General features: G+C 39.3%; 1 protein-coding gene across 1 annotated transcript; it reads right to left on the bottom strand.

Annotated features, from left to right (window-relative positions):
* Positions 1–8,506: 8,506 nt before the first annotated feature.
* LOC140840431 (uncharacterized) lies at positions 8,507–10,011 on the bottom strand. The gene is made up of 2 exons (XM_073207629.1): positions 9,418–10,011; positions 8,507–9,339 (listed from the first exon to the last, which is right to left on the bottom strand). The coding sequence occupies exons 1-2, from the start codon at positions 9,826–9,828 to the stop codon at positions 8,704–8,706; spliced, it is 1,047 nt and encodes a 348-aa protein (XP_073063730.1). The 5' UTR covers positions 9,829–10,011; the 3' UTR covers positions 8,507–8,703.
* Between the last annotated feature and the right edge of the window lie 4,125 nt (positions 10,012–14,136).

Raw genomic sequence — 14,136 nt, 5'->3', positions numbered from 1 at the left:
CTCAAACACGAGTGTTTCTTATACAAAATCAGTAGGAAGCCTCGGAGTCGTCACACGGAATATGTCCAAAAGGATGCAAGTATCATCTGGAGTAGCTCACTTCAATGAAACCACTCAAATGGATGAAGGTGAATATTCATCATCCATTCCTCGATCATCATCAAGCTACTTGTACACCTCAAATATGGCACCCGCAATGGTGACGAGCGCCACAACCTTGGAAGATCAAGTAGCGAATCTGACGAAAGCCATAGAAGGACTCGTCAGACATGTTCAAGAACAAGACTCTCAAATTACAAAATTGATGGACAAGATAGATAATGCCGACGCAAGCCACATGAAAGGAAAACATCATGAAACTAACGATGACATTGAATCGTCATCAGAAGAAAGAGAAAAGGTTCCAACAAATAAATTTCATGTCTCATCCGATGGAACAATCCCCATTGACCAGCTAAAAGAGTTCATTATGGGGACTATCAAGGACAAAATTGATGGATGCTCAAAGTCTTCTCTAGCTTATGCCAAGGCATATTCGCAAAGGATTGATAATCTAAGAATGCCGATGGGCTATCAACCTCCAAAATTTCAGCAATTTGACGGTAAAGGGAACCCGAAGCAACATGTAGCTCACTTTATTGAAACCTGTAATAACGCTGGCACGTATGGAGACCATCTGGTAAAGCAATTTGTTCGTTCACTAAAGGGAAACGCATTTGATTGATACACTGACTTGGAGCCATACTCGATCGATAGTTGGAACCAATTAGAACAAGAATTTCTCAATCGTTTCTACAGCACCCGACGAGTGGTCAGTATGGTTGAGCTAACGAACTCACGACAATGGAAAGAAGAACCTGTCATTGACTATATCAATCGTTGGAGAAACTTGAGCCTTAACTGCAAAGACCGATTATCTGAATCCTCTGCCATTGAAATGTGTATTCAAGGCATGCACTGGGGACTTCGATATATTCTTCAAGGAATCCAGCCAAAGACATTTGAAGAATTGGCTACAAGAGCCAATGATATGGAGCTAAGCATGGCTGCAAGTGGGACAGATGGGCCTCCGACTCAAGAACATCATAAAACTAAAGAAAAAGAACGTTCTAAGGAAGGAACCAAGTCTTTCGCTAGGACCCCGATCAAAGAATCTATGCCAATCAATGCAACCCCGATCAAGGTAAAAGGAAGCACAAGTGACAAGAACAACCCAAAGAAAGAAACCTCGCAAGAAATTGAACGGAAAAGATTGACTTTAAAAGAAATGCAAGCAAAGCAATATCCTTTTCTTGATTCTGATGTTTCTGGAATATTCGATGATTTGGTTAAAGCAAACTTGATCGACTTGCCAGAAATGAAGCGTCCTGAAGAAGCTGAGCGAGTGCATGACCCAAAATACTGCAAATACCACCGATTGATCGGACACCCTATTCATGATTGCTTTATATTCAAGGATAAAGTCATGCAGTTGGCTCGCCAGGGGAAAATCACACTTGAGGAAGATAATGCAACCGTGAATAGGGTCGAAGTCCAATGGAATGGTGATGAAGTGCATAACCATGATGACGTGTCTTGCTACATGACAAATTTACAAGGAAGTTCCTTCGATGAAGTTTTTCAGTCTGAAACAGAAAAATACTGTGTGACAACCTTGGCATTTACCGACGAAGATCTACCATTCGGTTCTGGATTTCACAATCGGCCACAATTCATCACAGGCTATAGTCGTGAGCAAAAGGTGAATAGAATATTGATTGATGGAGGGTCAGCAGTCAACATTATGCCCTTGCGCACAATGAAAGAATTGAACATTCCCATGGAGGAACTTGCAAACAGCCGTCTTATGATCCAAGGATTCAATCAAGGGGGGCAAAGGGCTCTTGGGGCTATAAGACTAGAATTAGTGATGGACAATATGACCTCAAGTGCATTATTTCATGTCATAGATGCCAAAACGTCTTACAACATGTTGCTTGGTAGACCATGGCTTCATGAAAATGGGGTTGTTCCATCTACATGGCATCAATGTTTTAAATACTCCCGAGACGGAGTGGTGAAGAAGGTTCTTGGAGATGAGAGACCATTTACTAAAGCTGAATCACATTTTGCTAATGCCAAATATTACTTTGAACATAAAAAGACAAGAATCGAAGAAGATGTACCAAATCAAGAACCCAAAAAGCAGGACGATGAAACCTCGGCGGTCCCTAAAGGCCAGTCGAGAGGCGAGTTACCCCTCCAAAAGACGGATCCCTTAATACTCCCCCTTACAAAGCTTGACGGATTCGTTCGCCCAACTCAAGGTATCGAAGTAGAACATGGGGACTGCTCAGACCTACAAAGCATTAAGGGTTTTGATCCAAAAGCTTACAAACTTTTCGTTAAGGCTGGCTATGATCCAAGGGAGAATCTTGCATTAGGTAAACTTCCCTCGGTAGTTTCTGACAAACAGGGGCATGGAATGACTACTACTCCGAAGATGCCGAAAGAAAATGGATATCTCGTTCAAAAAACTCGAGCAAGCCTTGGGTTCGTCCCACCAAGCCCTGTCCGCATCGCCATCAAAAGAGTCAGTATCAACTATACTGCCGAAGAAGGATTCTCTTCAACGAATAATGCCTGTTACGAAAAACAACGAGTGTCTGTCTTCGATAGGCTAGGCCGATGTAAAAAGTGGAAAGGTAGGAACAACAATCGTAAAGAGTTAAACACATCTAATCATCTGAGGGAAGCAAATAAACAACAAGAGCCAGGAAGATTGCGGAGTCTGATTCCATCCCGTATGAAGCGACGCACCACCTTGATCATATCATGCGATAAATTTCTGAAGGCTAAGATAAAGACCGTGGTTTACACACGAGTCCAAGAAAACGAAGATGATATAGAGAATGTATCTTCATGTACTAACGTGAATTGCCACATTCCCCATGACATCTTCCAAAAGATCGAAGTTCAACCACTCAAACATACCCTCAGAATAATGCCCGATATCGCACAAATCAACGATGTGGAAAATGTGATGAAGAAATGTGAAAACCTTATGAATATCGAGCACTTATACGAAGACTTGGCAACAACATGCCACATCACCTCAAAGGAAGAAGAGGCTCCGTTGGAGGAAGATGCTGAAACCGCCTCTCCTGAACTCGAAAGTGGAGTTAAAGCCACAACAGACGAGCTAAAAGAAATTAACTTGGGTAGTCCGGATAACCCTCGACCAATCTACCTCAGCGCCTTGTTGTCCATTGATGAAGAAGAAGCATATGTCGAGCTGCTGCACGAATATAAGGACATATTTGCATGGTCTTATAAAGAAATGTCCGGATTGGATCCGAAGGTGGCGGTCCATCATTTGGCTGTCAAAAGAGGAACTCGACCTATCAAACAGGCACAACGAAGGTTTCGTCCTGAGTTAATTCCACTTATTGAAAATGAGGTCAACAAGCTCATTGAAGTCGGATTCATCCGTGAAGTCAAATATCCCACATGGATATCTAGCATAGTCCCTGTAAGGAAAAAGAACGGGCAACTCCGAATTTGTGTTGACTTTAGAGATCTCAATGAAGCGTGCCCTAAAGATGACTTCCCATTGCCCATAACCGAACTCATGATTGACACTACCATAGGTCACGAAGCACTGTCTTTCATGGACAGATCATCTGGATACAATCAAATTCGCATGGCGCCGGAAGATGAAGAGCTAACTGCATTTCGTACTCCGAAAGGTATATATTGGATTAAAGAATGCCGGTGCTACTTATCAAAGAGCAATGCAAAGGATTTTTGATGACATGCTCCACAAAAGTGTTGAATTTTATGTTGATGATGTGGTTGTCAAGTCAAAAAAGAAGAAGAGACATCTTGAAAACTTAAAGGAAATTTTTGAGCGTCTGAGAAAGTACCAACTTAAGATGAACCCACTAAAATGTGCATTCGGTGTCACATCTGGAAAATTCCTAGGATTTATTGTTCGACATCGAGGGATCGAAATTGAGCAAGCCAAAATTGATGCGATCTTAAAAATGCCTGAACCTCGAAACATCCACGAGCTAAAAAGCTTGCAAGGGAAATTAGCGTATATCCGGAGGTTCATATCAAATCTGGCCGGTCGATGTCAACCATTTAGCCACCTCATGAGAAAGGGAGTTCCATTCGAGTGGGACGAATCTTGCAAAAATGCTTTTGAAAACATCAAGTCTTACTTGATGAAGCCTCCCGTGCTGGCCGCTCCAATTCCTGGACGTCCATTAACTCTCTATATCACTGCTCAGGAATGTTCTGTTGGAGCCTTATTGGCCCAAGATAATGACGACGGGAAGGAAGGTGCATTATATTATTTGAGTAGAATGATGACGTCAAATGAATTGAACTACTCGCCGATAGAGAAGTTATGCTTAGCCCTTATATTCGTCATTCAAAAGCTAAAACACTACTTTCAAGCCCACATTGTTCGTCTTGTTTCAAAAGCAAACCCGTTAAAATACGTTATGTCAAGACCAGTTCTTTCTGACAGGCTCGCAAGGTGGTATCTTCAACTACAGCAATTCGAAATTATATACATTCCTCAGAAGGCTGTGAATGGGCAAGCCTTAGCTGACTTCCTAGCAGATCACCCAATCCCTGCCGATTGGGAGTTATCTAATGACTTTCCGGACGAAGACGTTCTTGTGATAGAAGTTGCTCCTCCTTGGAAGATGTACTTTGACGGAGCTGCGCATAAAGAAGGGGCCGGTGCTGGAATTGTATTTGTCACATCTGAAGGGGAGGTGTTGTGGGGACCCGGGCTCTAACTCAATTCTTTTGCGATTTATTGGATCTTTGCTCGAAAATGTGGGTCAAAATTTTGCTTCCAACATTAATTCTAATGTATAATTAAAGCATAATCTGTCTCTACAATAATTAACAACATAGTGTACATACAAATCTGTTTAGTACAAACATACACTAATATTCAAATACCAACTACACACATAAGTAGTACAAGTCTAGTAGGAAAACACTAGAAATATTCCACGCTCGAGATCTCCACGCTATCATCAATCTCTCATCTAGCTCGAGACCCAGATCCTGCCCCACCTGTTGCCATGCACACATACAGACACGACAACAGCCGGATAACTCCGGTGAGAACAAATCCCAGTATAAAACATGTATGCATGCAATGTAATAATCATGTACAAAAGCATAGCATATATATCAAGTAACATGAATTAAAATCTAAACATGTAAAGGAATACAAATCTGTATTCAACATTTAGTTCTTGACTCGATTCATTTCTAATCTAGGGATCCCGATGTGAATAAGACGTCACTAATCTGTCACCTACCCTCCCAATCGGGGTAACGTACGTCTTATTCCTAGACTTTGGTCAAATCTGTATCGAGTGGCTACACGTAGAGATGATCTGCTCCTACGCGTCGATACACCGAACGTCTAGTTTGACAAGTTTGTCAATGATTCCTATCTCAAAGGCTTGAATGTAAATCAATAAACAAGACATTACATAATCAAATGTAATAACAATCTAGTATATGATTTAGGGAAACTCGTATCAAATCTGATCGAGTTGTGCAATCCCATGACCACATGAATTATACCTTTCTTGTCGAATAGTCGGTGTCGTAGTCGGATTATTGCGTTCACAATAGCCAATACAAATCTGAAATGGCATAATCAATGTGCTATATATATCAAAACACAACTCAAACAATCTTGTGCAATTCAATAATCAGTCTCGGTATAAAATCGACGGCATAACGACGTACGTCTTCCATACCGATAACTCAACAACACTAAGCTCAATATCAACAATTCATAATCTCATCAAAACACAATATCATACTGAAATTATTCCATCTCAACTCAATAAATATGCTGGAAAATAGAAACAACGTCATACGGTATCTGAAAATCGATCCGGTAGCAATTCTATCCTCACCATGAGCATAAGAACACATAATCATAATCATATCAACATTTCCCCAACATGTATATTTCGAAACATGCTGAAACATAACAAAACTTACTTCCTTTTGTAGCCAATGATGCAAGGATCAATAATCTCTACTCGGATTCAAAATCGGATGCACAAATCTTTCAAAACCAATGCTCTCATCTACCTTGAAGCTTAAGGATTCTTTGGAGGAGGAGTTCGGTTCTTGTGTCTGAATGAAAGGGGAGAGGAAGACAACACATCAATATGCATGGCCAAAGACAAGTGTTATTATTTTTCTCTTGACACGCACAACCGCGGGTGCGGTATCTCAGCACCGCGGGTACGCTATGCTCTTGGCAGCCCTTTCATTTTCTGAAATTCATTGACCGCGGATGCGGTCCCTGCAAGGCCGCGGGTGCGGTGATGTTACGAATAAAATCTGCCAACATACTATCCATACACCGCGGGTGCGGTGTTTCCTAGCACCGCGGGTGCGGTGTGGCTTCGATCTGCCTTTAAAAATTCTCATTTTGAGGTCATGCATTCTCATATCTTCAAATCTAACATCAATAACCACTGATAATTCTCGAGCCTTACAGGTGTTGCCGTACTCATTTGCTTTGACTCAAAACTGCTCAAATAATGTTGCTGAATATCAAGCTCTAATCCTTGGACTTGAAATGGCGGTCAACATGAAACAACTACGTCTTCAAGTGTATGGAGATTCCCAGCTAGTGGTCAATCAATTACTTGGATTATATGAAGTCAAGAAGCCCGAATTACTCACATATTGCAATTATGCTAAGAAGCTTATGAGATGGCTTGGTGATGTAGAAATCGAGCATGTTCCGAGAAATAATAATAAGCAAGCCGATGTACTTGCCAAACTTGCTTCCACACTTGCCATGCCAAATGATGAGGCTCGTGTACCAATTTGCAAGAGTTGGGTCATACCACCATTATTTTACGATGAAAGCGATGAAGAAATGGAAGATGATAGCTATATTGTCGAAGTGCTCGAGATTGAGAAGGAAGATTGGCGTCAGACATTTGTTGATTACCTGAAGTACGAAAAACTACCAAAAGACCCACGCCAAAGGATAGACATTCGACGACGTGCAGCTCGTTTTATCTACTTCAATGGTACTTTGTATAGACGTTCGTTTGATGGAGTCTTCTTACGTTGTTTAGGAGATAAAGAAGCCACCCAAGCCGTCGAGGAAGTCCATTCCGGAATTTGCGGTGCTCATCAGTCAGGCCCAAAGTTGCATTTTCGGCTCAAAAGAATGGGTTATTACTGGCCAACAATGGTAAGAGACTGCATGGATTATGCACAAAGATGTCAAGCCTGTCAATACCATGCAAATTTCATTCACCAACCACCTGAGCCACTACATCCTACAGTATCCTCTTGGCCGTTTGATGCATGGGGCTTAGACGTAGTAGGGTCCATGACTAAGTCATCTGGAGGACATTCGTATATCTTAGCAGCAACAGACTACTTTTCCAAATGGGCTGAAGCAGTGCCTCTGAAAGAAGTGAAGAAAGAAAACGTAGCCAATTTTATCCGCACCCACATTATCTACCGCTACGGGATTCCTCGATATATGATCACAGATAATGGAAAGCCCTTTTGCAATAGTTTAATTGACAAACTTTGTGAGAAGTTCGGTTTTAAACAAAGAAAGTCTTCCATGTATTATGCTGCTGCTAATGGCTTAGCTGAAGCTTTCAACAAGACATTATGCAATCTGTTGAAAAAGATAACTTCTAAATCAAAAAGGGACTGGCATGAGAGAATTGGAGAGGCTTTATGGGCATACAGGACTACTTATAGAACGCCTACTCAAGCGACGCCTTATGCATTAGTGTATGGTGTGGAAGCTGTCGTCCCCCTTGAACAACAAATTCCGTCACTAAGAATGGCCGTGCAAGAAGGTTTGACAGAAGAAGAGAATGCACGTCTGCGCCTTGAGGAATTGGAAGCTCTCGATGAGAAGAGACTTGAAGCGCAACAAAGACTTGAGTGTTATCAAGCCCGTCTCTCTCGGGCATTTAACAAGAAAGTACGATCACGCTCATTCCAAGTTGGTGATTTGGTGCTCGCAGTAAGAAGACCTATCATCATTACCCATCGAACTGGGAACAAATTCACATCTAAATGGGATGGTCCATATGTTGTCAAAGAAGTATATACCAATGGTGCATACAAACTAGTGGCTGAAGATGGTTTAAGAATCGGCCCCATAAACGGGAAATTCTTGAAGCGTTACTATGCTTAAAAAAAAAATCGAAAAAAAAATTAAAAAAAAAATTCAGAAAAAAAAAATTCAAAAAGAAAAAAAAAACTCCTGGCCCGCATGAGTATAAACTGTGCACGACACCTCCCAAAATAAATTATCAAATTTTTGAACTACGTTATGACTTGATCCCTCTGTTGGGTACGTAGGCAACTTAGATATTTTCTAAGTGCAGTCTCATTAATTTGTTGTTTTCTTTTCACATGCAATAAAAAATTTATTTAATATATTCATTGAAAAGTAAGCACGGTAAAAAAAAATCGGCAACAAATAAATTTCTAAGTGTTTTAAGAATAATGTTCATCACATAAAGCAGCAAGGGAATAAAATATCATAATCAAATACTAAACAAAAAGGTTGAACTTCTTCAAATCTTCTTTGGCAGCTTCGAGACGGGTCTTCGACGCGTTCAGATTCTCAATAGCTTCGTCATCCAATGGGGAGATATCTCCAATCCCGATGATCTATGCTTCAATTGTATGAACCTCTGCTTGAGCACCGAAAAACAATCGCTGTTGTCTCTTCAAGGAAGAAGATAAGAGTTTCTTTCGCTTCTTTAAATCACCAAGTTCCTTAACAGTGCTCTCCAAATCCTCCTGAGTGGATTTGACTTGGCTTGCTTCTTTGATCTCTTTTGTCTTGGCTTTATCAAGACGATCTTTTGCTTCACTTAATTGTTGTGCAAGAGCCTCCTTAGCAGTCTCTTCGGAAGATCTCGAACAAGCTTCACCAAAAGCAGCAGCTTTGTCAAAAAGAGATCCCGACAACTCTTCCAAACCAGAAAAATCAAAACCGTTGAGGCTCTTCATTGTACCAAGCACCAAGAACACATCGTCTTTGAGAGAAGAAATGCAATCAACCAATGTGTTTGTTATCTTCTCACGAAGGTCCATCCACAATCTCTGAAGGAAGTCCTTTTGATGATCAAATAAAAATTTTCCTCCGTCGAACACAGCAAGTGCAACAGGTTTAGGAACGACGCTGGGCATTGTTGAAATAGAACTCTTCCTGGATATTGTGTCACCAGCTGAAAGGATTGCAAGTGATTTTTGACTATCTTGCGAACCTCGAATATCATCGTTCAACAATTTGTGCTCCAACTAAAAGAAAAAATGCAGAGTTAGAAAATATTTTTATGAAGATTATTATGCTAAAATAAGATAAGGAATGGATCGCACCTCTCCCACAAAGCTTCCCGTGTGCTGCTCGTCCCTAGTTGCACAGTCGATATCAATGATTTTTTGATTTGAGGGGTCAGAGTCCTTTTTGGTTCTTTTCCAATGGCAGTCTGCATTGCTACTCTCACTGTCTTCAAGATTCTTTCTCTTGTTAGATGTAGGAAGCTCAATGGCACGAACATTGTGTTCTTTAAGGAAAGTATTTGAGGGCATATGTAGAGGATCCTCCCCAAGAAAGTCATCTCCATTATCACACACTTTGCCTTCTTGCGAGTTTTCATATGAGACAGTGAGAGACATGATATTTTCTTCCAAGTAATTTCCATGGACTGCAGCCCACCATTTCTTGTACTCATCAGAGCAAAACTTCTTCGCATTTGGGGGTATAGAAGGAAAGCGCACCTTAGACATGGAGTTGGATAAAACACACAAACGCTAATAAAGAAGTCCATCCTCCAAAGAAGCTCTGCGAATATCTCGAGTAAGAACCCCGGGTATGGTTTGGTAGAATCCGAACTGACGACTGAAGCGGTGAGGACTATAAGGCTCAATGATAAAATGACCTCCTTGACGCAAAGACAGATAACTGGAACGGATGGCAATAAAATAATTTTGCTCGAATTCCTCCGCGTTTCCATTATCGAGATACAAAAAGTCTTTGTTTCTAGTGATCATGGTGCATGTCCAAGAAACAAAATCTCCTTTGTGAATTTTCTTGCGAGCTTCACTCGGATCATAGTATTTTGCACCCCTTCTCCGGAAAAGCTCGCCATTTTGGGGCTGCGCACTCCTTGCCAAACTTGAAAATGTGTCTTAAAGTAACGTGCAAGCCAGCCATAGATAAAGTGGACGGGAAAAGTCGAAGAAACCTGGGATGGCTTTGAAGAACCAACAATTTTATTGAGACCTCTGTAGATGCTCGTCAATGTCGGAACAGCGAGGCCCACTTTACGACCATTGGCCATAATGCTTGCTATTTTAAAGGTACTCGGACAGATTGTGTTAGCATCATCAAAGGGAAGGATGAATACACATAACCAACAAGATAAATATGCTGCCAAGTATGTCTCATCTATTGAGTTATCTTTGATACCAAGCTTCGAAAATATAGCCTTCTCTGCGATGGACCAGCTTTCATGCACATTGAGGTCACCAAGGGGGTTATGCGTAGACTTAGGGCGCACTGTCTTTTTATCTTTCCGTGGAGGTGGAGAATGATACCTTAAAGATTTTTTGAACCAAAATCTAACCCATTGGTCGATGGTCACATGGGGATGTGGTTCGCCTTCCGAACTCCCGCGAAGTAGGTGGTAAGCATGAAACAAGTAGTTGCAAGAACGAGGAAAAAATCTACTGCCCGCTTCATCAACACCGGTAAGCTCCTTGGCACTAGGAACAACTTCGTCATATAAATGCCCGGTGATAGGGAGACCCGATAAAGAATGTAAATCCCACAAAGATATAGAAAGCTCCCCAAGTGAAGTCAACAGGGTATTGTTTGCTGGACACCATGCCTCGCAAAACGCCTTCATGATATTTGTGTTTCGATCATACGTGAACAATGAAGCATACACTGGATCATATATTTGCGCCGCTCGAAGCTTCTGATCACACCGACTAAGAATGTCTTCGGTCCACTCCCAATAGCCTTTAATATAATGAAACTCGCCAGTGAATCGAAGTGTATCATCCCACGTCGCCTTGCCTTCAATGATCCGACGGCCCAATGACGATAAATGAATATGCTCTTTTGGTTGTTGATGGTGAGTTGCTCGTAAAGTCCAAACTTTAGAAGTTTTGTTGAAGGGAGTCTCGATCGACCACTCATCGGTGTAAAATGGGTTTGTCAACCGTGGCCATGGCTTTGCATAACGACCAGCTACGGGCTCATCAATGGCCAAAATAGTGCCCTTTTCTTCGGATTGACTCTCGTCGTCTAGTATCACCAAGCGTTGAATGCCGGAAGAAGATGATATATCTTTGAAGAAGACCATTGTGCTGCATAATACAAGAAGAAAAAGCATAAAAAAAAAATAAAATTCAAATACTGTCAAGGAAATATGTTCGGAAACAAGAAGCTAAGAAGAATGCTAATTCATGCGACGTATTTCTTACGGCATGCAACATTTTTTTTTCAACAAAAAAAAAAGAAGAAGAATCCGAGTAAAGAGTTGTTAATTACAATCTTCACCAACCTTTGATTTGAGATGTGAAAGAAATAAGTGCCTATACAGCAACTACGAAAGCACGACTAAAGATTTCTCCAACTTTTCCAAATCTTCTGGATATTTACGTAAATAAAGCTACGTTAGTCAAGCTACGACTAAAGGTTAACGCAAGGCAACTTTTCGGAATGAAGACGACATGCAAATAAAAAATAATAATCAACGTGCCATTCAAAAAATATTCATGGTGTACGTGTCAAAAGGCATAAAAACAAAAGCATGTGGCAAACAAAAACAAAAATATTCATGAGACCAAGTAAGCTTCCACCACCATGGTGTACGTGTCAAGTGTGGAGTGAAACCAATTCACATCTTATTTAATATTTTAACACTGCACTTTGATTAAAACTCATGGCTTGAAAACTAGAGGAAATATCCATGCTATTCGTGAAAGGAAACGGCAGTGGCAAGAAAAACAAAATCGAAGGCATAAAACAAAAAAAAGGGGGTGAGAAAGTATACGTACCTGTGCTTTGATCGAGAGAGGGAGATTTATGTATTGGTGCTTCTATATTTTATAGTTGAAGATGGTGTTGCAAATAAAGAAAAAATAAAATAAAATTTCCCATCGGTCACATGTTTGAGTAAGGAAAAAAAAATCTATGTGACTAATATTATGGGAAAAGTTGCAAATTTGGGAATAAGAATTTGTATGAAGAAGGATGCAATTTGTTTCCTAATAGAAAAAGAAGAAAGGGAGAAGAAAATAGCACAAGTCAAAAAAAGAAAGGAGGAAGGAAATCGAGAGAAAAAAAAAAAAAAGGGGGGGGATGGCAAAGAGAAATATGGAAATAAAGTCCAGCAAGAAAAAGTGGTTGGATTTATCTCAAAGGTCCAAATTTATGCCAAAAAAAAAAAAAAAAAATCCAACTCCAACAAAGAAATTATCGTGACTTGTTCACTCAAAAAAAAAAAAATCAATTCGTGAATAAGTCCCGAAGGGGTGATTTGAAGACAATTAAATTTGTTGTCTATGAAATTATGGTAAGTACAAAATAATATTAAATATCAAAAAAATTCTATTTATTGGGATATTAGATTCCTACAAAAAAATAAATAGTTAATTGATATTTAATATATTTTGTGTGAGCAAATCAAGATTTTAAATCAAGATTGCAATCTTGTGCTAAAAAGAGAAAAAAATACTAACATTTTAGTTTTAAAATCCAATCTTGCATAAGATGGAAAAGAATACTAATATTTTTAGTATTTGAAATCAAATACTATGGTTAATGGAAATAAATCATCAAATCAATCATGAGGGGCCAATCAAATCACGACACCTCATCAAATGAAAATGGAAAGAATTTGCATCCTTCGGCTATAAATAGAGGAGCGGAGGGGCAAGGAAAACACAACACAGAAGGAAAAGAAGTAGAGAAGAATTCAAGGCATAAATCCTCTCAACTCAAGCTCTTCAAACTCAAGAAGATCAACGAAGTTCAAGGCGTGATTCAAGGCGTTCGTCGTGTTCTTCCTCAAATTCATCCAAATTCAAAAAAATCTTGTTCTTCATCAAATTGAAGATAAACAAATTCAAAGCACGATTCACTGCGTTCATCACGTTCTTCTCAAATTTTGAAGGTTAATTCGATATCAAGGTTTTGACCCATTGAATTAATGTTATTGAAGAATCAAATCACCTTCTACAAAAATCAAATACTCAAGAAATTCAAATTCTACAAGAGATCGTCATTGAAGAGAATAATCAAGGGATCATTTAGAGATTGCATCCACAAAATTTTATTTAATTTCAAAAATTCGAATTGTATCGTTATTTCTTTTGCGATTTTGCGAAATAAAGAAATTTGCGTTACAACATCATTACCTACATCATCACACACAAATTTCTAATTTTACAACTCTTATTTTCAACATTCAAATATTCAACTATTACTTTTCAATATTCAAATCATTTATTTTCAACAAATAAAAGTTAAATATTATGTTTTGCAATTTTTTGGAAGTTACTTCTCGAATGATATTTATCGCCCACATATTGCTTATTTTTTCAGCTTACGCTTAAAACTACCATTGTTTATACAATAATTTTGTGAGAAAAATATTCAAGATCAGTGTTACAAGGATATGAAATTGTTGGAGCTAAAAATTTAGTTAGGCCGAAAGTTAATTGAGCCCAAAGCCCCAAAAAAGAATAAGATCCCATTTGAAATTCAAACTGGTTTGAATTGATCAGATTATATAAAGATATGAAAAGATAGTAGAAAATAATGGAACATCGTGGAACATGGGAATAATGAGAGGAAATCGCCCAATCATCTGAAAAGAAAAGAAGAGCATTGACCGATTATTCGGTTGGGAAAAATTCTAACAAGCGGATTAGGTCAAGTTATAGTACGAAACGTCCAAGCATCGATCCCATAGATACTATTATTTAATTACTAAGATTGAATTATTCTATTTAATCTAAGCAAATAATAACGATTGATTTGATTATTATTCAAACTAAGTAAATTTTAAACTAATTTATGCT

Source organism: Primulina eburnea, chromosome 9 (assembly GCF_022965805.1).
Source record: "Primulina eburnea isolate SZY01 chromosome 9, ASM2296580v1, whole genome shotgun sequence".
Taxonomy (NCBI): Eukaryota; Viridiplantae; Streptophyta; class Magnoliopsida; order Lamiales; family Gesneriaceae; genus Primulina; species Primulina eburnea.
The sequence above is the reverse complement of the archived record's forward strand: the minus strand, read 5'-3'. Positions and strand labels throughout refer to the sequence as shown.